This window comes from Ailuropoda melanoleuca, chromosome 1, assembly GCF_002007445.2.
Source record: "Ailuropoda melanoleuca isolate Jingjing chromosome 1, ASM200744v2, whole genome shotgun sequence".
NCBI lineage: Eukaryota > Metazoa > Chordata > Mammalia > Carnivora > Ursidae > Ailuropoda > Ailuropoda melanoleuca.
Window position 1 is genome coordinate 157,404,225 of NC_048218.1, and position 22,296 is coordinate 157,426,520.

At 36.3% G+C, this 22,296-nt stretch overlaps 1 protein-coding gene across 32 annotated transcripts in view; it reads left to right on the forward strand.

Annotated features, from left to right (window-relative positions):
• The window catches only part of HDAC9 (histone deacetylase 9), a 974,909-nt gene that overhangs the window by 670,941 nt on the left and 281,672 nt on the right, over positions 1-22,296 (forward strand). For all 32 annotated transcript variants that reach the window (XR_004627984.1, XR_004627978.1, XM_034668867.1 and 29 more), the window contains one exon: positions 11,960-12,067. Coding sequence is in view for 30 of the 32 variants with exons in the window: in XM_034668867.1 (XP_034524758.1) it covers positions 11,960-12,067 (108 nt within the window). In the remaining 2 variants the exon portion in view is untranslated. The remainder of the gene's footprint in view (positions 1-11,959; positions 12,068-22,296) is intronic.

Genomic DNA, 22,296 nt, shown 5'->3' on the forward strand with positions numbered 1-22,296 from the left:
ATTGATTTTGTATCCTGCCACATTACTGAATTGCTGTATGAGTTTTAGTAATTTGGGGGTGGAGTCTTTTGGTTTTTCCACATAAAGCATCATGTCATCTGTGAAGAGAGAGAGTTTGACTTCTTCTTTGCCAATTTGAATACCTTTTCTNCAGAGCAGGGAGCCCAGTGCAGGGCTTTATCCCAGGACCCTGGGATCACACTCTGGGCCGAAGGCAGACGCTTAACAACTGAGCCACCCACACTCCCCTCAGCCTGCATTTTTAAATGCCTATAGGTATTACTGCAATTAATAAGCTTCAGATAATTTAAAGACATTGCTGAATTAATTATATATTTCACCAGTATGTATTTTCTCAAGTAACTAATTTTAATGGTGCAATGAAACTTTTTGTAGTGCTGTGAATATTTGTAGTATTTACTTGAAATATTAACCTGAGCATCACTTCTCTAGTCTTATCCTCAGGCAAAGCTAGAATCCTTTATAAACATAACCACTTAGGAGTTAGAGTAGTTATACTCTCCATTTCCTACTTGAGAATTTTCTTTCTTTTTTTTTTTTTTTTTAAAGATTTTATTTATTTGACAGAGATAGAGACAGCCAGCGAGAGAGGGAACACAGCAGGGGAGTGGGAGAGGAAGAAGCAGGCTCCCCAGTGGAGGAGCCCGATGTGGGACTCGATCCCGGAACGCCGGGATCACGCCCTGAGCCGAAGGCAGATGCTTAATGACTGCGCTACCCAGGCGCCCCTACTGCTGTTTTTAAAACCAGAAATTACATTGGCAGTGTATCTTATTCAGTGACAGAGCTATTGGAGAGTTAGCTCACTTAGCACTCTATTTTGTGCAATGTGTGTCACACATATATTTTGCTGTCCATTTTTGTGTGGTCATTCTCAAGGTAAACAATTTTTTAGAAAAGGAAAAAACTGAAAGCAATTAAGTGGTTACCAGAAGGATATGCACCTGCACAGAGGCTACTGAATAAGGGGAGGGAGTGGCACTCAGGAAGCATCTTGATTTCTTGCAAAATCCTGACCATGGATTTTGGTCATTTTAATTCATGCTCCTAATTCAGAGTGGAGTAAAAGAAACTGTGAAAGCAATGGTTTTGAAATATTGTACCCACCTCTCAGATACTCAGAATCTGTTTCAAAGGAAGTAAAAATTTTAAGTGTGGGTATATTCACAAATAGCACTTAGATATTTCCACTAAACAAAATGAATCATGGCCGCTCAAAGACAGCAGGCTGTCCATGTACTCCCAGACTTATATGTTTATGGGGACAAACCCAACATTCTCATCAACAAACATTTCTCAAGGACTTGACTTTTAATAGATAGAACTTGTCTGTTTCTTTTTTTTTTCTTTTTGGTATAGATGCCAATAATCTTATGATGGCCTTGATATTTTATTTTGCCACTGATATTATATAATTATTTCTTTTTTGAAATCATCAGAAGAAATTGCTGTCCCTTTCTTTGATGTATTAGGAAAAAATCAGTTGAGATTGAAGCAAAAGAATCGAAAGACCTGTGAAAGGTTTTTCCTCTCTCTGTCACTACTATTTGTGAAACCGAAGAAACTGAAAAGGACAAAACAACCCTTTAATATAAGTTTATATTAGTGTCGATTCCATTCAGGAGACAGAATTATTTGGATAAATTCAGGAAAAGAAAATTTTGATAAAAATCATTCTTTCGTCGTATTCCAAAGAAGAAACAAGAGAGAAAACACAACTTTAAAAAGTTAACAATGAAAATATAAAGCGATTTCCTCCCTATTCCCTTGCTCTCCTCTTCTCTGCATCTTCTCTGGGCTGTCTGTCTCTCTGCTCTTTTTGCTGCTTTCTTTCTTTCTTCTGTCTTTTCTTTCTTCCTTCCTCCCTCCCCCCATTTCTTTCTTTCTTTCTTTCTTTCTTTCTTTCTTTCTTTCTTTCTTTCTTTCTTTTTTCTTTCTTTCTTTCTTTCTTTCTTTCTTTCTTTTTCTTCTTTCTTTCTTTCTTTCTTTCTTTCTTTCTTTCTTTCTTTCTTTTTCTTTCTTTCTCTATATTTTCCTTTTATTCTTGCCATATTCCATAAAGGTTTTAAAGCAGCTTTCAAAACAAACATGAAGTGTATATGTGTGTGTGTGTGTGTATTCAAAGTAGGTGTCATCATGCAAAAGTGAAAATACAATGAGCTAGGACTGAGATTAGCATATAAAGTGTCTGTTGTATCCTTTGCTGTGTAGAAGCTTTTTATCTTGATGAAGCCCCAAAAGTTCATTTTTGCTTTTGTTTCCCTTGCCTTTGGGGACGTGTTTTGAAAAAAACTTGCTGTGGCAGATGTCGAAGAGGTTACTGCCTATGTTCTACTCTAGGATTTTGATGGATTCCTGTCTCACCCTGGGTCTTTCATCATTTAGAGTTAATCTTTGTGTATGGTGTAAGAGAATGGTTGAGTTTCATTCTTCTGTATATAGCTGTCCCATTTCCCCAGCACCATTTATTGAAGAGACTGTCTTGTTTCCATTAGGTATTTTTTCCTTCTTTGTCAAAGATTAGTTGACCATAGAGTTGAGGGTCCATATCTGGGTTCTCTATTCCGTTCCATTGATCTGTCTGTTTTTGTGCCAGTACCATGCTGTCTTGGTGATCACAGCTTTGTAGTATAGCTTGAAATCAGGCAACGTGATGCCCCCAGCTTTGTTTTCCTTTTTCAACATTTCCTTGGCAATTCAGGGTCTTTTATGGTTCCATACAAATTATAGGATTATTTGTTCCAGCCCTTTGAAAAATGCCATTTGTATTTTGATTGGGATGGCATTGAAAGTATAGATTGCTCTGGGTTGCGTAGACATTTTAACAATGTTTATTCTTCCAGTCCGTGAGCATGGAATGTTTTCCATCTTTTTGTGTCTTCTTCAATTTCTTTCATTAAGTGTTCTGTAGTTTCCAGAGTATAGATCCTATAGAGTATAGGTCCTTTACCTCTTTGGTTAGGTTTATTCCAAGGTATCTTGGGTTTTTGGTGCTATTGTAAATGGAATCGATTCCCTAATTTCTCTTTCTACAATTATATTGTTAGTATATAGAAAAGCAACTGATTTCTGTGCATTGATTTTGTATCCTGCCACATTACTGAATTGCTGTATGAGTTTTAGTAATTTGGGGGTGGAGTCTTTTGGTTTTTCCACATAAAGCATCATGTCATCTGTGAAGAGAGAGAGTTTGACTTCTTCTTTGCCAATTTGAATACCTTTTCTTTTTGTTGCCTGATTGTTCATGCTAGGACTTCTAGTACTATGTTAAACAATAGTGACAAGAGTGGGCATCCCCGTCGTGTTGCTGATCTTAAAGGAAAAGTGAAAACAGTCAACAAAACAAAGAGGCGACCCACAGAATGGGAGAAGATATTTGCAAATGACATTACAGATTAAGGGGTGGTATCCAAGATCTATAAAGAACTTCTCAGACGCAACACCCAAAAAACAAATAATCAAGTCAAAAAATGGGCAGAAGACTTGGACACTTCTCCAAAGAAGACATTCGAATGGCTAACAGACACATGAAAAAATGTTCAACATCATTAGCCATCAGGGAAATTCAAATCAAAACCACAGTGAGATAAAACCTTACACCACTTAGAATGGCAAAAATTAACAAGGCAGGAAACAACAAATGTTGAAGAGGTTGTGGAGAAAGGGGAACCCTCTTACACTGTTGATGGGAATGCAGGTTGGTATAGCCACTTTGGAAAACAGTATGGAGGTTCCTCAAAAAGTTAAAAATAGAACTACCCTGTGACCCAGCAAGTACACTACTGGGTATTGACCCCAAAGATACAGATGTAGTGAAAAGAAAGGGCCCGTGCACCCCAATGTTCATAGCAGCAGTTGTCCACAATAGCCAAACTGTGGAAGGAGCCAAGATGCCCTTCAACAGATGAATGGATAAAGAAGATGTGGTCCATATATACAGTGGAATATACTCAGCCGTCAGAAAGGATGAATACCCACCATTTGCATCAACATGGGTGGAACTGGAGGGGATTATGGTAAGTGAAATAAGTCAAGCAGAGAAAGACAATTATCATATGGTTTCACTTAAATGTGGAACATAAGGAATAGCATGGAGGACATTAGGAGAAGGAAGGGAAAAATGAAGGGGGGGACATCAGAGGGGGAGACGAACCATGAGACTGTGGACTCTGGGAAACAAACTGAGGGTTTCAGAGGGGAGGGGAGTGGGGGGATGGGTTAGCCCTGTGATGGGTATTAAGAAGGGCACGTATTGCAATGAGGACTGGGGGGTTATACGCAAACAATGGATCATGGAGCACTACATCAAAAAACTAATGAAGTACTGTATGGTAACTAATGTAACAAAAAAATAAAATACAAAAAAATAAATAAAGTGGGGGAGCGCCTGGGTGGCACAGCAGTTAAGCATCTGCCTTTGGCTCAGGGTGTGATCCCGGCATTATGGAATCGAGCCCCACATCAGGCTCCTCCGCTGGGGGCCTGCTTCTTCCTCTCCCACTCCCCCTGCTTGTGTTCCCTCTCTTGCTGGCTGTCTCTATCTCTGTCGAATAAATAAATAAAATCTTTAAAATAAATAAATAAATAAAGTGTGTGTTGTAGTAGCTACTATTTTTACTAGACAAAGACCACAAATTTTACTTTGAGATTTCTAGCAGCCAAGATGAAGAAGGTAGCATGTTATATATAGGGTCTCAGTGTTTCTAGGGCAGGATTTCTCAACCTTGGCATTGACATTTTGGGCAACATACTTCTTGCATGTATTGTCCTGAAATAATAATGTAAGATGTTTAGCAGCATTCCTGGCTTCTACCCAACAGAGGCTAGAAGCTGACCTGCTCCTTCAGTCTTGACAAGCAAGAATGTCTCTAGAAATTCCCAAATGGCCCCTGAGTGGGGGGAGGTGGTGGGCAAAACTATTCCCATTGAGAATTACTGGTTTGGTATAATGGCAGACAAATTAGAAAATGCCCAACTACTCCAGATGCAATGTGTGGTATTTGAATTTTTTGAATATTTTAGCAATTTCATATGGTAGAATTTCAATACCTTTAAAGATAAAATATTGATGTTAGGTCTTAGCTGATATATTTCACTAGGAAAATCTTTGATTCTATAAATAAAATTAGAATCTTTTAAAAAATCATTTTATTTTTTATTAGTTTATTTAGATTTTTATTTTACTAGTATAAAAAATCAATATGGATTAAGAGTTCATACTCTTTTTTTCCAAATTCTCATTCCAGTTCTCATTCCAAGTTCTCGTTCTCTTATTAGCTACATAACCTCTCTGAATTTCAATAGAGAAGTGCTTAATGATAGCATCTATGCCAATGGTTGTTGTAAGAATTGTATGAGTTTTTCTAGGCAATGAGCTTTGTATAGTGCCTGGATCTTAATAAGTACTCTATAGTTATGAGATAACAATTATTATTATTGTCATTGTTATTTTTAAATAATAAAGATCAGAGCTTTATAGAGTAAGGGAATATATAATAAAAATGAAAAACCTGAAATGTCCTTACTAGGTTTTTATCTCTCTATATATATATTTCCTGCATTCTGCTGTGACTCCAAGTGAATGAGTTATTTGCACCATTCATGGTTCATAGATGAGGTTTGATTCAGCAGTCCTCCTTTTTATCTTTTATAGAGATTGCAACATGATGTTCTTCTTTCAGATGTGAGTAGTGTTACCTAGTGGCTAAATTGTTTTTTTTTAAGATTTTATTTATTTATTTGACAGAGATAGAGACAGCCAGCGAGAGAGGGAACACAAGCAGGTGGAGTGGGAGAGGAAGAAGCAGGCTCATAGCGGAGGAGCCTGATGTGGGGCTCGATCCCATAATGCCGGGATCACGCCCTGAGCCGAAGGCAGACGCTTAACCACTGTGCCACCTAGGCACCCCCTTAGTGGCTAAGTTTTTATAAGTAGATATGTAACTGGTCCATTTTGGGCCCTTTACTCTCTCTTCTACCTCTATGCGTCTGTAGAGAGAGCATCTTCGTAACTATTTTAGGAGACTAGTATGAATAATTGCTATGTGCTTTTAAATTGCTGGACTCTTTTTCCTATCTCTTGTTCTTTTTTTTCCCTTTCTTTCTCCCTCCCTCCCTTCCTTTCTCTTCCTTCCTTCATTCCTCCCTCCCCCCTCCCTCCCTCCTTCCTTTCTTCCTCCCTTCCTCCTTCCTTTCTTCCTCCCTCCCTTTCTTTCTGTCTTTCTTCCTTTTGTTTTTTCTTCCTTTGTTCTTTTGTTCTTTCATTCTTTCATCCTGCTGGCCTCTGCTTGATTATTCTGGGATTTTCACATTGCCAGTTACCCTGGATTCTCTGAGGTCCACAATGAAGTGGAGAATGTGACATTCTCCATCTTTTAACATAATTTTTCAAATCGATACCAAAGTATTTTATTTTAATCTCTTTTTTTTAACAGCGTATAAAATGTATTGCCTATTTCAATTGTTACTTACAGCCTTCTCCATCTCTTTACCCTTTCTACCCTACTAAATAGACATGAGGCTCTTGAAATATAGGCTAGGAGGATCTCAATTCCAGGCTCTGTACTGTTTTCAGAATTGTGCTTCCTCCTCTGATGACTAAATCTTTTTTATGGGCCAAGCTTGTATAATTCTCTACCCTAGAGTGTATTTCCATCCTATCTCACTGCATTTGCCTCGTTCCTAACACAGAAACACTTTTGGTGGGACAGCCTTATCTAACATTTCTGAACCACAGTTTTGGACACATGTTAGGTCCAGACCCTTCTACATGTTTATAAGTGAGTTGAACTTTTGGGGGACTATTTTCAAATTGACATATTTTAATTCTGGAAATAAAACAAAGCCTCTTTGGACAGTTCCTCAGCAGACTACTAAAGCTGCTTTCATGTTTTGTACATTTATACAGAAATATTTGAAAGTTGAAAGCATACCGTATTTCAGAATACTCTGTAAGCAAAAGCTTGGTAAACATTCCAGATGAATTCTGAGGGGGACAGTAATTTGCATATTGCCACATTAATTCTGAAATACAGTTATACACCACTAGCCATGTTTGCAACATATCCTTTAGGACTTCTGTGCAGTATCCTGATTAGACCTTTTCCCCTGTCATTCAGCAGAGTAAATTCCTTACCTTAAAAATGGGATACAAAATTAGAATTAGCCATGCTCATTCATATGTGTGATAAATATGCTCTATTTTTCCTAATTATACTGATCTTCTCCACAATTACTAATATAACCATCTCTTCAACTTCAATGTCAGCTTACTATTGGATGCAGTCTTTTTAGGTAATTGCTCAGTCTCTCAGCTTCTTCTTCCAAGATGGCTTTTGGGTATCCGAGGGAGGGATGGAGACCTGATGAGGTCCTTGGACACTCATGCTGTCCTCTGGATATTCAAGCTTCTGTGGCAATTTCTCTGGTCCATCTTATTGTTCCTGATTGCCTAGCATTTGAAGCAGCTGATTTTCTCCCGATTTCACTGCAGGATGAAGCCTGGTGGGGTGCTTCTGCTGCACCTTTGGTTTGCCTTTCTCCAATCTCAGACCTGAAGGGATGACTTTGGTCTTTTCTTCCTCTTATTGTATGCTACCTAAAGCCTAAATTTATAAGCTGTAGGCTTGGTTGTCACAGATAGAAAGAGTCTCTTTGCTGAGTATTAGAAAGGCAATGGTAGCAATGTCTTTGATGCTATCACTAATGTAAGACTATAATCTGAGACAATGGTTTAGTTCTTGATATATAAAGGAATTTGGAAAAAAATCCTCTTTGACCACAAAATCTAGATTTTTATGTGTACTGATGCAAAATCATATTTTGAATGTCAGTTTCTTCACATTTCTTTTGTATCAATCCTAATCTCCCTTTCAGTTTGTGTACCATTGCCTCCTAATGTACGTATACATGTGTGCATGGCTATGCACACACACATATCAGGCTGAAGAATAAATTGGTGGACAGGCTAAGGAAAAGTGATGTATGGAAAGAAAAAAGATACAAACACATTGATTTTTTTCAAATTATAGTAGTTTTGGTTTTAAGAATTTGCTAGTCTTAACAACTTTAGCAAGATCTAAATAACCAGCTAATACAGTCGACAGGATTGCTTTCTGTTCCACTACCATTTCTTTCCCCTTCCTGGCCTAATCTAAACAATTTATATTGTTTACAATTATTTTCCATATCCAGAGCCAACTCTGTGTCACTCTCCTAATCTCTCTACCTTCAACCTTCAAATGCTAGAGCACTTGTCTTACAGTTCTAAGTTCTTATGGTCTCTACTTTCACCATCATTGTATTGCCATCTTAGCTCCTTAATCCCATTTACATATATCCATCTAAATATTATCCTCCTTGCTCTTTTTCCTTCTTTTCCAGCCACTCAGTATCCCCTTCCATGCCAGGAACCACCAACAATTAGTGGAGTCAACCATCCTTTCTTACCTAGTGTTTTTTCTACTGTCAGAAGGTCTTACAGTAGTTAAAATCTGACCTTTCATATGACAGTGACCTTCTTGACACTAACACTAATATAGGGAAAGGTTTTGGCAATCTCTCCAACCAATAAGAGGGACATAACAGGAAAAGAAATACTTTTTGCCATTGAGAATAGTAGGAAGTGGATTTGGGAGTCTCTTCTAGTGACAGAGATTATAGTCAGGAGAGTTCATGAGCCATGCATGCTTTCTTACCATTGGAGCTCTCATTAAACTATAACATGGCAAATACATGTGGGTAGCTTTTACTAACTAATTTTGGTAGCTAATGGCCCTGTAACACCACTTTGAGCACAATATCTTAGGAAAATATGTTTATAAATTAATTTATAAACATGTTTTTGGGATATAACTTGCTATGGACTGAATTGTTTCCCCCCAAATTCATATGTTGAAGCCCTAATCTCTGATGTGATTTAATTTAATAGGGCTTTTAGAAGGTAATTAATGTTAAATGAGGTCATACAGAAGGATCCTAATTTAATAGGAATGGTGGCCTTGTAAGAAGAGGGAGAGGGATCTGTCTCTCTCCACATGCACTCACTGAGGAAAGGCTATGTGAGGACGTAGTGAGAAGGCAGACTTCTGCAAGCCAGGATGAGAACTGAACCAGAATTTCAACCTGAAACCAAATTGGCTGACACCTTCTTGGACTTCCTAGCCTCCAAACTAGGAGAAATAAAATCCTGTTGTTTAAGCCACTCAGTCTATGGTATTTTGTTGTGGTAGCTGAGCTAAGACAACATCTGTTAATAAATTCAGGATTAAATACAGTTACTTGTTTATGAATAGATTATATGCAAAATATTGACTATTATTGCCATTTAGTTAAAAACTATACATAAAACAGGTTGAAGTAGTTATTTAAATAAATGTTTTTTATGTTTAAATATAAGTAAATGGATGATAAATTTCATAGATTCCTAAACAGCACTGTTTAGGGATAAGCTTGAACTTTGGATGTCTCAAGTATCCATTCCATTGAGCATCTTTGTGTCCAGCATTCTTTTAATAAATAATCATATCTTTATGATAAAAATAACTCCCATATACTATAATTCTTAGCATCTGTTACGTAGTAGGTACCTAACAAATGTTAGCTGAATTAAAAAATATAAATATCTTGATTAGTAGAGGTTTATACACCAAAATTGATGGCATAGACACAGAGTATTAACCTCTGTAAGAATACTTCCAGGAAGATAGATATAAAGGTGAATTTTAGAGTTATTTGTGGCTATCTAATGCCCCTTGTATTATGGTTAAAGAGACATTGTTCCTAGGTGTTGGAATATTTTTCTAATCAAGTGTATGTTTAAAGCTTTTGGGAAGGAAATTTTCTATTGATAGATTGATTTTTTTTTTTTAAGAACAGAATATTCAAAAGTCAAGTAAAAAGGGGTTTGGAATTATATGTGTTTTGACTCACCCATTACGTCTTTGGGATTTATTGATTTATATTTGCTTGCCTTCACAATAATTTTAAATCTGATTAATGAGGACTTTCTATGGCATCTATAGCTCTGTAATAGTTGAAAATAAGCTAAAAACTATGCAACAATGTAAATGTGGGTGTTCATTTTTCAACTTGAGCAACCATCTTTCTCAAGGGTATATCTATATGAAGCTCAAATAAGTGCTTATATTGTTCAGTAAAAATAAAACTTAATTTGGAGGGCAGATGATGAGGTTCCATTGTCCATTTGGTGATTCCTTTATTTTTTAGTTGGTAGTGTTGACCATGATGATGTTGACTGTGACAAGGGCTTAATGTTCTTAGAAAGTGAGGGTTATTTCAAGATTGTGGTAGAAAGACATGTGATGTCAGAGTCAGGGGTCTGTATGAAGGTCCTCGGGCCAGCTGAGTAGCCTCTCTAAGCCATAGTGTGCTCATTCAGTAAACACTTATAAGGCCTCTACTCTGTGTTAGGCATTATAAAATGGGTGTAATAGTAGCCTAAATAGTAGTAGCTAACATTTATTTATCACTTTTTCATTTGATCCTCACCAAAATCATATGCAGATGTTACTTTAAAAAGTTGCTGTGTCATAGGTAAGGGAACCAAAGCAGAGAGACGTTAATTAATTAATTGCCTACTGTCATACAGGTTTTAGCAGTGAAGCTATAACTTCACCCTGACAATTTAATTCACCATGCCGTTGTTGAAAAGATCTGAATTTTCTATTTATTTACTTATTTATTTACTGTTCTGATTTATTTATTTATTCATTGATCTTGACAGAATTTAAGTTGGTAAGGATCTCATAAGAAAAGGCATGTTAAAATGCTTAGGAAACTGCTTAGTGCATTGTGAATATGTATAATTGTTATTTATTGTATTTGTTCCATGTCAGTAGTTCTCTTTAACTTAATTCTTTTTTAAAAAAAAAACTTTATTTTGTGTGGAATTTCCCTTTTTTTTACCCATTTGAGAAGTCTTGATATTTGCATAGTCACAAATTTTTTATTAAATTTCCTAGTGCTTCAAGTAATTTGTGTCATAACTTTAGAGACTTCTACCATTTGATTCTGTTTTTTATATTAAGATATATTTTATACATAAAAATATGTAACATATGATCATTATAGACCACTGTTATTGTACTTTTCCTGTTCTTGTTATATGTTATCTTACTTCATGCATGAAAAAGAGTAAACAGTGTTTTATAAAGGTAAATCCAAAATATTGGTTGATGCTTTGTTTTCATAAGAATATTCTTTTATGTATTTTAATGGCCTATCCAATTTTAATAATACCAATCTACATTAAAATCAGCTGCTAAAATGTACTAAATGTTAGAAATTTTAAGCTTCTACTTTGAAAACCAAATTGCTCATTGCAGTTGAATTTGGTGAATGTTTAAGTGTGAGGACCACACACTCCTTCCATTTAGTTGGAGAACCTGAACTGTGGTTGCTGCTTCCTACTCACCGACTGCTACTATTACTTGCCTAATAATTGTCTTTGGCTCCCTGTAAACCTGCAGCCAGAAAAGTATTTGAATTTTTCCCCTCTAGCACTTGCAAATCCGATTTTTATGTATAGCTAAGTGCTCTTAGCTTTTACTCTATCTACTGCTGGGGCCTGGTTTCTAGCAGGCCTGTAACTACGCCAGATCCGGCCTATGTAATGCTGTTTGTAATGAGAAATCTAAACAGGGAATGGCAGTGAGGCATGGCAGGAATGTGTTTCCATTGGAGAAGGCAGTATAGAGAAAAAGTATAAGCAAAGCCGTGTCCAGAAGGTCTTTTCAGCTGGCCAGGATGGAAGACTAATGTTATTGTACCTAGGCCGTTACCCTGCCAGCCCTTCCTCACAAATTTGCTTTCTTTCTCTCTTCCCTTCTCCCCTCCCCCTCCCTTCCTTTTTCATCTACTTGTTCTCCTTCTTGTTTTCCCTCTCTCTTTCTTCGGGCTGTGCTGACTGTTTGCTCAGGTGGACAGTGACACCATTTGGAATGAACTGCACTCGTCCGGTGCTGCACGCATGGCTGTTGGCTGTGTCATCGAGCTGGCTTCCAGAGTGGCCTCAGGAGAGCTGAAGGTGAGGTCTGGGTTGCATTAAGTGTGGGAAATCCAGAGAAGAAACTGAAACAGTGATGTTGTTGTTTGGGAATTGTGGGGAGTGTGGTGTGCTAATGAAAGGGGCGGAGGGAAGAGGGCAGGAAGATGGCCACTAAGGTGTGATAATAACTAGTCTGTAGGTAGGCAGTAGCTGCTGTTGCTCACAAGCCTTCCTCTCCTTGAGGAAACTGTGGTCAGGGCACTCTGGTGTGTTTTTAAGAGCACAGGAATGGTGAGTAAAGCTATGGTTCAGGTTAAAAATATACAGTATATACATGTCTGTCATGTCCTCCTGGGATTCTCTTTTGAAGCAATTTAAAAAATATGATTACTGAATACTATGTATAAGCTCAGAATACCACCCAGAGAGAGGAGAGGGGAGGGGTGGGGGAGAAAGGTAAATACCAGACGGGAAGGATTGGGAGGAAGAAGGAAATTGTTGATTAGAAGGGTAATGATCCAGGGTATGTTTTTCCATGAAAGAACTTCAAAAATGAGCTACGCTTTATTGTTCTTTTCTTTTTTACGGTCTCTTCTTTTCTACATCATAAGAAAAGAACAATGTCCAAACCCCAATGTTTCCCAGTCTAAACAATTTATAAAAGCCAGAGACTTGACAGACGTTGACATTTTATTTGGTATTTTAACAGCGCTATTTAAAGGTATGCCATGTACGTCTTGAATGCAGTTACCCCTGTAAACTTCGTTGGTGCTAACATGACTTTTTAATGTGCTAGTTCACACACTTCATAAGGAAATCTGGGTGGTGTTTGATTTGGTATTTTTAGCAATTGTAGGGACAGGGGAAATACAATGTGAACAACATAGGTACCACAGGTTTTGTTAATCTAAAGTAACATCTAATTAGGATTATTTTTCTTTTTACCTAATGAATTTTGATTCAGTTACACCTGACTGTTCCACTTGTGGTAAGAAAAAAGTGCAGGGTAGGAAGGTACACTTTACAATATATTGTCTTTTCAGAAGCCTTTACTTTAACTTTTTAAGAAGTCAGAGCCAGTCAAAATATAATTTTGAAAGGGTGAGCTATATTTAATATATATGTACACACCTTATGTGTAGTTGACTTGATCAACATCAGGACATCATTTGCTCATCTCAAGGGATTTATGGGGTCATTAATGTGGTGCATACTACTCAGTCTTTACCTTTGTTAATGAACCTACTGGAAAGAGGAAAGGAATTAGCCTTATGGAGAGGTTTTGGCTGTCTCTTGGTAGCACCTTTGGAAATAATTTTTCCTATTTGAGAACTTCACTTGTAACAGTGGAATAAATTGACATTTTAAAAGAATGATCTTTGAAGGTCTTATTTTCAGAAGAATTAAGAAAACATACAACAGCTAAGCCACAGTATTATAATTTTTATAAGATAATGCTGGCACAGAGCCACTTAATAACAAAGAAAATGATTATGTTAGCATGCACAGTTTCTAATTGTTATGATTTTGTGGGAGTTTAATCAATAATTCAGAAACATTCTCAAGTAGAATGCCCACATATTACACTCAAAATCATCATTGTTATTAGCTTCACAGAATGCAGAATTGCCAAATGTATATATGAAGAGTAGTGAACAGAAGCCTAATTCTTTTTTTAGGAGGTAATTATTTAAAATAGCCAATTACAAACAAAGTGTCAACAACGTATAGCATGGACATGGTGGCCACCAGCTGTACTAACATTGGCTATTTATGTTACGAACAAGAATTCATGCAAACCCTTTTCCCCCTTGGTTGACAAATCAGGTATGGTTAAAAAGAGAGAGAAGAATAGAGAAAAAGCCAGCCTAAAAATCAAGAAATCTTGGTCCAAACTCTGCCACTTAAATGTTATGTCATTTGGTGGCAAATCACTAACTTCTCTGGGCTTCAGTTTCTTGTTCTGCAAAATCAGCAGGATGGAATTTATAATGTTGAAAGTTGTACGTGGTGCTGCTATTCTGAGCTATTTGCAAATGAAAATTAGACCTGATTCTCAAATATACATACTATGGCATACCAAATAGTAGATATTTTAAAACTAATTTCAACTTATTTTGGTGAATATTTGAGATACTGCAGCTGGTTTATCTTTCTGATTGTTAAACCCAAGTAAAAATCCAAGAGTCAGGACCATAACAAAGGCACCAGTGCTGACAGGTCAAGAGACTGAGCCCCTTCGTTGCAAATAGTTTGGGGAGGCCTATGGGAATGCCATACGGGAAAGATAGCAGTGACAAATGATTTGCAGCCACAGTGAATAACTGATACAGAGAACCATGTTTAAGGACCTCTAGCTAGCCAAAAATGTCACTCAGTGTCTTCCTGTCCCATACTCCGATATGACAGAGCTGGTATACTTGCTGGGCAGGACCATTAACACTCAGGGCCTTGGAACCATCACTTCATTCATATCTATGAAGAAAACAGGGAAGCTTATTTGAGGACACTGATAAGTTAGCCTCTGATAAGAGATATAAAAAGAAAACTTCAGTGTTTCATTTTTGGTTTTCAGCATCTGCATTCAGTTCTTACATGTTTTACCCCATTGTCCTAATAAAACAGTATAACCTCCTGAGACAACATTGGCATACTATAATTCTGTATTTTGTGAGACTGCACTAATTTTGCCTGGAAAACAGAATAATTAAGATGGAGTGCTGAACTGAGAAGTAAGACACAGCTGGAGGTTAGGTCACTGAGTTCATAGAGAATGGAGACCTAGGAGTTAAGAAGTGTGTATGAGAAAGGAAAAGGTGAGGACAGATTTGATTACCTGGAATTTTTGCTTGATGCTGAACTTGATTGTGACACCCGTAACAGGTTCTGTCCATTATTCACTTGAGGGTACTGATGCGCTGAAGGAATTAGAAGAATAAACCAGGCACAGGAAGTGAGTTTCATGTTGATGCTTAAATAGACCACATGCAGCAAACTATAGCAGTAAATTGGTATATTTACAAAGAAATGACATGCTCAGTGGAGTTCAGTGGAAATTATGGGTATTTTCAAGTTTTCTAGGCTTTTAACAATATATACATGTATGTCTTCATGTATAAAACACTCCACAGTGAAAATTTCTGGAATCAATAGATGCCTAAATTGCATATTTCTCAGATTCTAGTACCGAGGAACACAAATATTCTGAAAATGCTGAAATGTTAGGAATACTGGAAACTGTAATTGGAAGATTACGTATCTGAAAGTGGTTTTATTTTCTATAGGACATTTAAGAAATTATGTCTAGAAATAGATATATTTCTAAAAGATGAGTATTTTTTCAAGTTATAAATATAAATAGTTCAATACCTGGTTCAAAAAATGGTGTAAAATATCATGTTGTATACCTTAAGTATATACAGATTTTGTCATTTATGCCTCAGTAAGCCTGGAAAAAAATTATTCAACGCTTATCACGCTTTACTATGAGGATTCATTTTGATGCTATTTTAGCAATGCTATAATATCATCATAAAAATAAAATTTGCTTTAGTTGTTTGTGGAAATTTTTGTCAAAAAAAAAAACCCACCTGCTTATCTGAATGATGGATGGATTTCTTTAATGTTTAAATGGACATTGTAATGTTTTGTTGCTAATAAGACCTGCTGTTCATTGAGTAACTACTCCTAGCTGGGCAGTTTACATGTTATTTGTCATAATTCTCACAATGGCCTTCGAAGGAAGTACCACCAGTAGGCTCAGAGCATCAAGTAACTTTTTAAGATCCTGTAGACAGTTTAATAAATGGAAAAGCCTGTAAATCTCATAACCCTCTGTTCTTTTTCAGCTACTCTATAAGGAATTTCCTATAGAAATAGCCAAATATGTAAGGGGAAAAAAAAAAGGTTAAAGCCATCTCTTTCAAATGGTCTAGATCCTTTCATTTTATTACTGTAAAATAATTAATACATACAAAAAGACAAGTTACACTAATAACTTACAAACTGTAATGATAAATTATACACCTATGAGCCTTTCTTTCAACTTAAATAATACTTTGCTAACACTATTAAAGTTCTCTCAGTACTTACCTCTTTTCTATCTCTCTTACTCCGAGATAATCATTAATCTAATATTTTAAAAATTATTTCTTTTCCTTTCTTTAATAGTTTAAACCATATGTTTTGACCTTTATAAAATGGAATCTTATTATAAAATGTATTATTCCTCAGATTTATTTCCCTCCACTAAAAACCATGTTATGAGGATTTATCCATATGAATTTACATAGTTGTGATTCATTCATTTTCATTGTGGAGAAGTATTCCCTTATACATCATACTTTGTTTATTCTTCTCTTGGACATTTTAATTTCCAGGTTTTTTGCTCTTCTGAATAATACACTATGGATAGTCTTTAACACGCCTGCTATTTCACAATGGCATTACTAAGTAAAATGGCAAGCTCCTAGGCTAGAATCATAGCAAATTTCAGTAAGTAATGTGAAGTCAAATTCCAGAGTTATTTGCCTCAATGACATCAGCAAAAAAATGGCAGTTTAAACCTCTGAAAATCTTTTCTTCATAAAATCATTGACAAAACTGGCAGAATTTGTCAGGATAAATTCTTTAAGAACTCTGGAAATCAACCAGAAGTGTCCAACAACTCAAGAAGCATGTGTTCAAAACAAAACCAGCTGAATCTTGGTAAGAACAGTGAGCTTTGTGGTGGTTTAATTCACCCTATTCTCATCTTACCCTTTCCAGCTCCACAGTAGCCTTAACAAATAACAGCCTGCATTTTTCAGTGAAAACCAGTAACTTGGCAGTCTCCAGAAGGGGCAGAATGGGCCTGGAGCTTCTTCAAAGCCTCATTCTCTGAGAATTGTCATTATTTGGCCTGTCTAGTGCTTCAGTACCAGATCCTGCTTGCCAGGCTGTCTTTATTTGACGTGACTTGGAGTTCACTTGACATGAAAAGGCTTTTCCCCAGAAGCAGTTGTTGAAAAATTAAAGGCAGTTAGTTAACTTCATGGCTACCTGAAATGGTAGATAACAGTGGAGAAAACAATAGACTAACCAAAAGCTTCAAAGGAAAAACTGGGGAATGAGATGTGGTAAGGGCTATGAAGAGCCCCATCAGATGCCTAAGAATCCAGAAGGCCACATGAGTGATAGGGCTTTGTTCACATTCAGGAAAGACCTGAGAAGTCCCTCCGCTTTCATCTCAAGCTGATTTTCAGACTCTGTTCAAAGAGGAAGTGAAGTCCAAGGTGGAATTGTCAGCTGCCTGGCTGAATATTGAAAATGTGTTCAACACACACACACTCTTGAAAGAGGCTTGGGATCACTGGTGCCAGGCGTTTCAGGAAATTTCTGTCCAATCATTTACTGACCACTAAATTAACCAAGCAGAAGCTTCAGTGCCTCACTCAAGATACAGTACAGACTTTATAGAATTAGTTCAGGAAAGGCAATAAGCAAAACAAAAGTGACATATAATCTGTGTATACATTGTTATTTTATATGTAGTATAATTTTAATTCAGTAAATAAATCTGGGGCTCCTGGGTGGCTCAGTCGGTTAAGTGTCTGCCTTCGGCTCAGGTCATGATCTCAGGGTGCTGGAATCCAGCCCCATGTCAGGCTCCCTGCTCAGGGGGGAGCCTGCTTCTCCCTCTCCCTGCCACTCCCCCTGCTTGTACTCTCTCTCTCTTTTCATCAAATAAATAAATAAATAAAAAGAAAATCCCCCCCCCCAAAAAAACCCAGTGACAGGCCCTGAGGAGGGATGAAAATCTGATTTCCAAAATTGCCATATTACATTGTTTAAAATGCCCTGTTTTTAACATAAAATTATGAGACACGCAAAGAAATATGAATCCACATGAATAAATAATGAACACTAGTAAAAATAAATATGTAAATAAGTGTAAATAATAGTATATTTGTATTTCTTGTTTTTAACTCTTTTTCTCCTCTCAGATTTAAAAGACAACTGCATAAAACAATAACCATAAATCTGTGTTGGTGGGCATACAGTGTATAAAGATGTAATTTGTTTGATAATACCAGCCCAAAGGAGAGCATGAGAAATGGAGCTATATAACAACAAAACAAACTTGGGTTTTTTTTAAAGAATTATTTATTTATTTGAGAGAGAGCAGGAGGAGGGGGAGAGAGAGAGAAGCAGACTCCCTGATGAGTGCAGAGCCTGATGTGGAGCTCGATCTCAGGACCCTGAGATTGTGACCTGAGCCAAAATCATGAGTTAGATGCTTAACCAGCTGAGCCACCCAGGAGCCCCAATGCAAAGTTTTTTGATATTACTGAAATTTGGTTCATGTCCAAACTAGATTGTTAAATGTTAATTATAATCCACTGGGCAACCAGCAAGAAAACAACTCAAAAAATATATTCAAGAATATAAAAGAAAATATGTAAGAATAATAAATTAAAATGGTACACTGTAGAGTATCTATTTAACTTAAAAGCAGCAGTAATGGAAAACTCAAAGAACAAAAAAAGATAACATTTAGAAAACAAATACAAAAGTCATTGTGCCAATTTCAGACCCTACCAGTGTTCTCACTCTTGTCTATATTTGACATTTTCAGATTTTGAAATGTTTGCCAATCTTCTGGGTATGAGGTGTCACCTTATAGTTGTCTGACAGACAGGTTAATACTGTTATATCCTTCTTAGGCCTTCTATTAAGATTTAACAATTACCTCAAATAAGGTTTTTTGTTCTCAGTTATACTTGTACAATATTAATATAGCATTACTAGTTTTTCCCCCCAGCATTTGCTTCATTCATCATTTACTATCTTTTCACTTGTAAACTTTCGCCTTTTTATATGTACTAGGTCTCTTTCCTGTAAATAGCTTATCGCTGGATTTTGTTCTGTTAAACAGCTATGACTGTGTATTTTAACTGGGGAGCTCAATTCATTTTTACTTAACATCATTAGTAGTATACACAAATGTATTTTTGTCCTTGTATTTTGTTTTTCTCTTTGCCTTATTATTTGTATGTCCCCTTGCCTTCACTCACCCCTTGCTTTGTTTTTAATTGAAAGTTTTTATGTTCTAATTCTGTATAACCTCTAGTTTTTTTTAAAAAAAATACGCTATCTATTGTCTTTTAAATTTTAAACTATCTAATAAATCCTAAATTTAATTATTCTCTCCAATCTCCTCGCTAACAGTGCAAGTAATTTAGAATGTTTTAAAAAGCAGTTATCCTGTCCTAACTATATATGCTATAATAGTTCGGTATTTTAGCTTTTTTTAAAAAAAGTAATATCACTATTGAGACATTATACTGTTTGAAACCATTAGTGTTTCTTTATACTTGCCCACATAGTTACTATTTTCCTTTTTCACCATTTATCTTCGTATCTGAAACCTCCATTCTGGAGTTGTTTTCTTTATTCCAGTACATTTTTTAGAATTTTCTTTAGTGATGATTTCTCACTTTTTGTTTATCTGTGATATCTTTTTGCCTTCATTCTTGAAGGGTATTTCAGGTTAACCTTTTCTCTCAGCAATTTGAAGATTCTCCATGCTTCCGGTTTCCAATTTTGATGTGGAAAATATCAGTTGCCAATCAGTTTCAATTTCTTGTAGATATTATGTCTTTTTCTCTCTGATTGTTTTTAATGTCTTCTTTTTGGCTTTGATGGTCTGTATTTTGCTTACCATGGATCAAGTAGTGAATTATGCTGATTCAAATTCTTTAAAATATATATTAGCAAAACTGAAATGTCATGCAAGTCCATGATGATACTTTGTGATAAGTCAGCTACATCGGACTGGAAGTTGCTGATTTTAATTACAAATCATTAATTTATCAAATAAACATGTTCCAAGCATCTGTTATGTGCTAGGAGCTACTGTAAATCCTGAACATACCAAAACAGGGAAATTAGGTTCTATCAGGGAGAGCAAGGATAAATAAATGCATATTGATACAAATTCAAGTGAAAATATATCTTCGGATAAAAAATAAAACAGAAAGAGATTTAGAGGGAGCCTTAGGGAAAGGACTGGCTCTGCTAGCTTAGGTTTTCAGGAACACCTTACTGACAGGGGGAGATCTGAGCTGAAGGAAACAGGGAAGAATCATGTAGAGATGTGGGGAAAGAATATTCCATACAAAGAAAAAAGCAAAAAAAGAATCTCTTTTATCAGGTGGAGTAAATAAGTTTTGACTTGTTTATGGAACTGTAAGAAGGCCCGTGTGTCTGGATCTGAGTTATGTGCTGAGGTCCTCCCAGGAAATGTTGTTAGAGAGACGGTCATAGGCAAAATAATAGTATGCACCCACACACATATTCTACAGCATACACATGTATCTGTATACATAGGTAGCATTAAAAACTAAAAGTATGTTTCTAACTGGCTTTAGGCTAAGGATAGCAACTACATTAAACACTGATTATAGATAAGGAAAGCTGTATTGCCACTTCAATTTGCCACCAATTTGGCCTTTCTTAAAATACATACTTTCCATCCTAAATTAAACAACAAATAAAGTATGGAATGCAATATTTGTATTGACTCCAATTTTGTCCAGGGTCCCAAGCTGAGGACAGTGGTTATTACATATAATAGAACCACTTCAATGAATTTATTAAAATATAGTGAAATATGTCTTCAATTAGTTTATATAACAAAAAACTAGATAACAGAGTTGTGGTTAATGGAAGATTCTTTAGAAGGACTATAAGTGGGGCACCTGGTGGCTCAGTTGGTTAAACATCTGACTCTTTTGAAGAACCAAAAGAGATCTCCAGATTGCTCTGCTAATTCATAGCCTTTATCCTTTTTATTCTACCACTCTCCAGAGCTGGAGGATTCATAAGGTAGGCGTGAAGGTAGTGGCACAAGGAAGGAAAACAAACTACAAGTTACATAGCCTCCTCCTTCAGTACACACTGAATCCACTACGGTCCCTGATTCTGTGGGTCAGCAGGTCAGTGGAGGAAACCTTTAAATTAGATGTGACATTGAAGAAGTTTAATTAGACTAAGCTGGACTTTTTAATATCTAAAAAAGATGAAACTGTTTCTATAGCTGAAAAGCTGTGGACTATATCAGATAAAGAATAAAGAAAGGTTAGTACTGGGACAAAAATAATGCTGTTTCCTTTGTATAATTTTATTAGCCCATTTAATACAGAGTGTTAGTTCCTATTACTACTGTAACAGATTACCACAGATTTAGTGGCTTAAGTCAACAGACATTTATTATTTTCAGCCCTAAAGGACAGAAAAAGTATACAGGTCACACTGCAGCCCTACTGACACCTTGATTTTAGCCCAGTGAGACCTGTACAGTTACCTTGCTTAATCAGATGTTGGCAGAATTCATTTCCATGCAGTTGTAGCAGTGAGGTCTCTATTTTCTGGCTAGCTGTCAACTGGGGGCTGTTCTTAGCCCCTAGAGGCCTCTCTCTGTTCTTTGCACATAGCCCCTACATAGAACCCTTCTCAAGTTGTCATTTTTCTATCATTGCATCTCTCTCTGACCACAGGTGGAAAAGGTTCTCACCTTTTAAGAACGCATATGATTTAAATGGAACCACCTATATAGTGCTGGGTGCCTTTTCCATGTCAGGGTCTTTGATTGTAATCACATCTGCAGTGTCTTTTTTCATTTAAGGTAACATTCAAAGATTCTGGGTATTAGGACATGAACATCGTTTGGAGGACTTCTGCTTACCACAACAGCAACTGAAAATTCAAAACAGATTCCTTCTTTACTATTCTCACTGTATATGATTGTGAATTATTTAGTAATCATTGATATTTAAAAAATAGATAATATGATTTATTCTTTAATCAAGATATAATGTACATTGAATAGGATGTACAAATTTTCAAGGGTATGATAAATATACCTTGTTACCACCACAAGGTAAATTATAAATTATAAAATGTTTGAATCAGAAAGTTTCTCATGCCGTGGTAGTTGCTCTCCAGTATAGGCAAACACTGATGTGATTAGTCTCATAGCTACCTAATTTTTCCTATTGTAGAGCTTTATATATAAGGCAGCATACTGTGTGTAGACTTTTCTGTGTGGCTTATTTCATTTATATAATGTTTCTGAGATACATCTATGCTATTCCACATATAGTTTAGCTTGTAATCCTTTATTGCTGAGTAATATTCTATTTTATGAATATAATGCAATTTAATTCATTTCAGTTCTGGACTACTATGAATAAAGTTGCTGTAAAGATACTTTTCCAAGTCTGTTT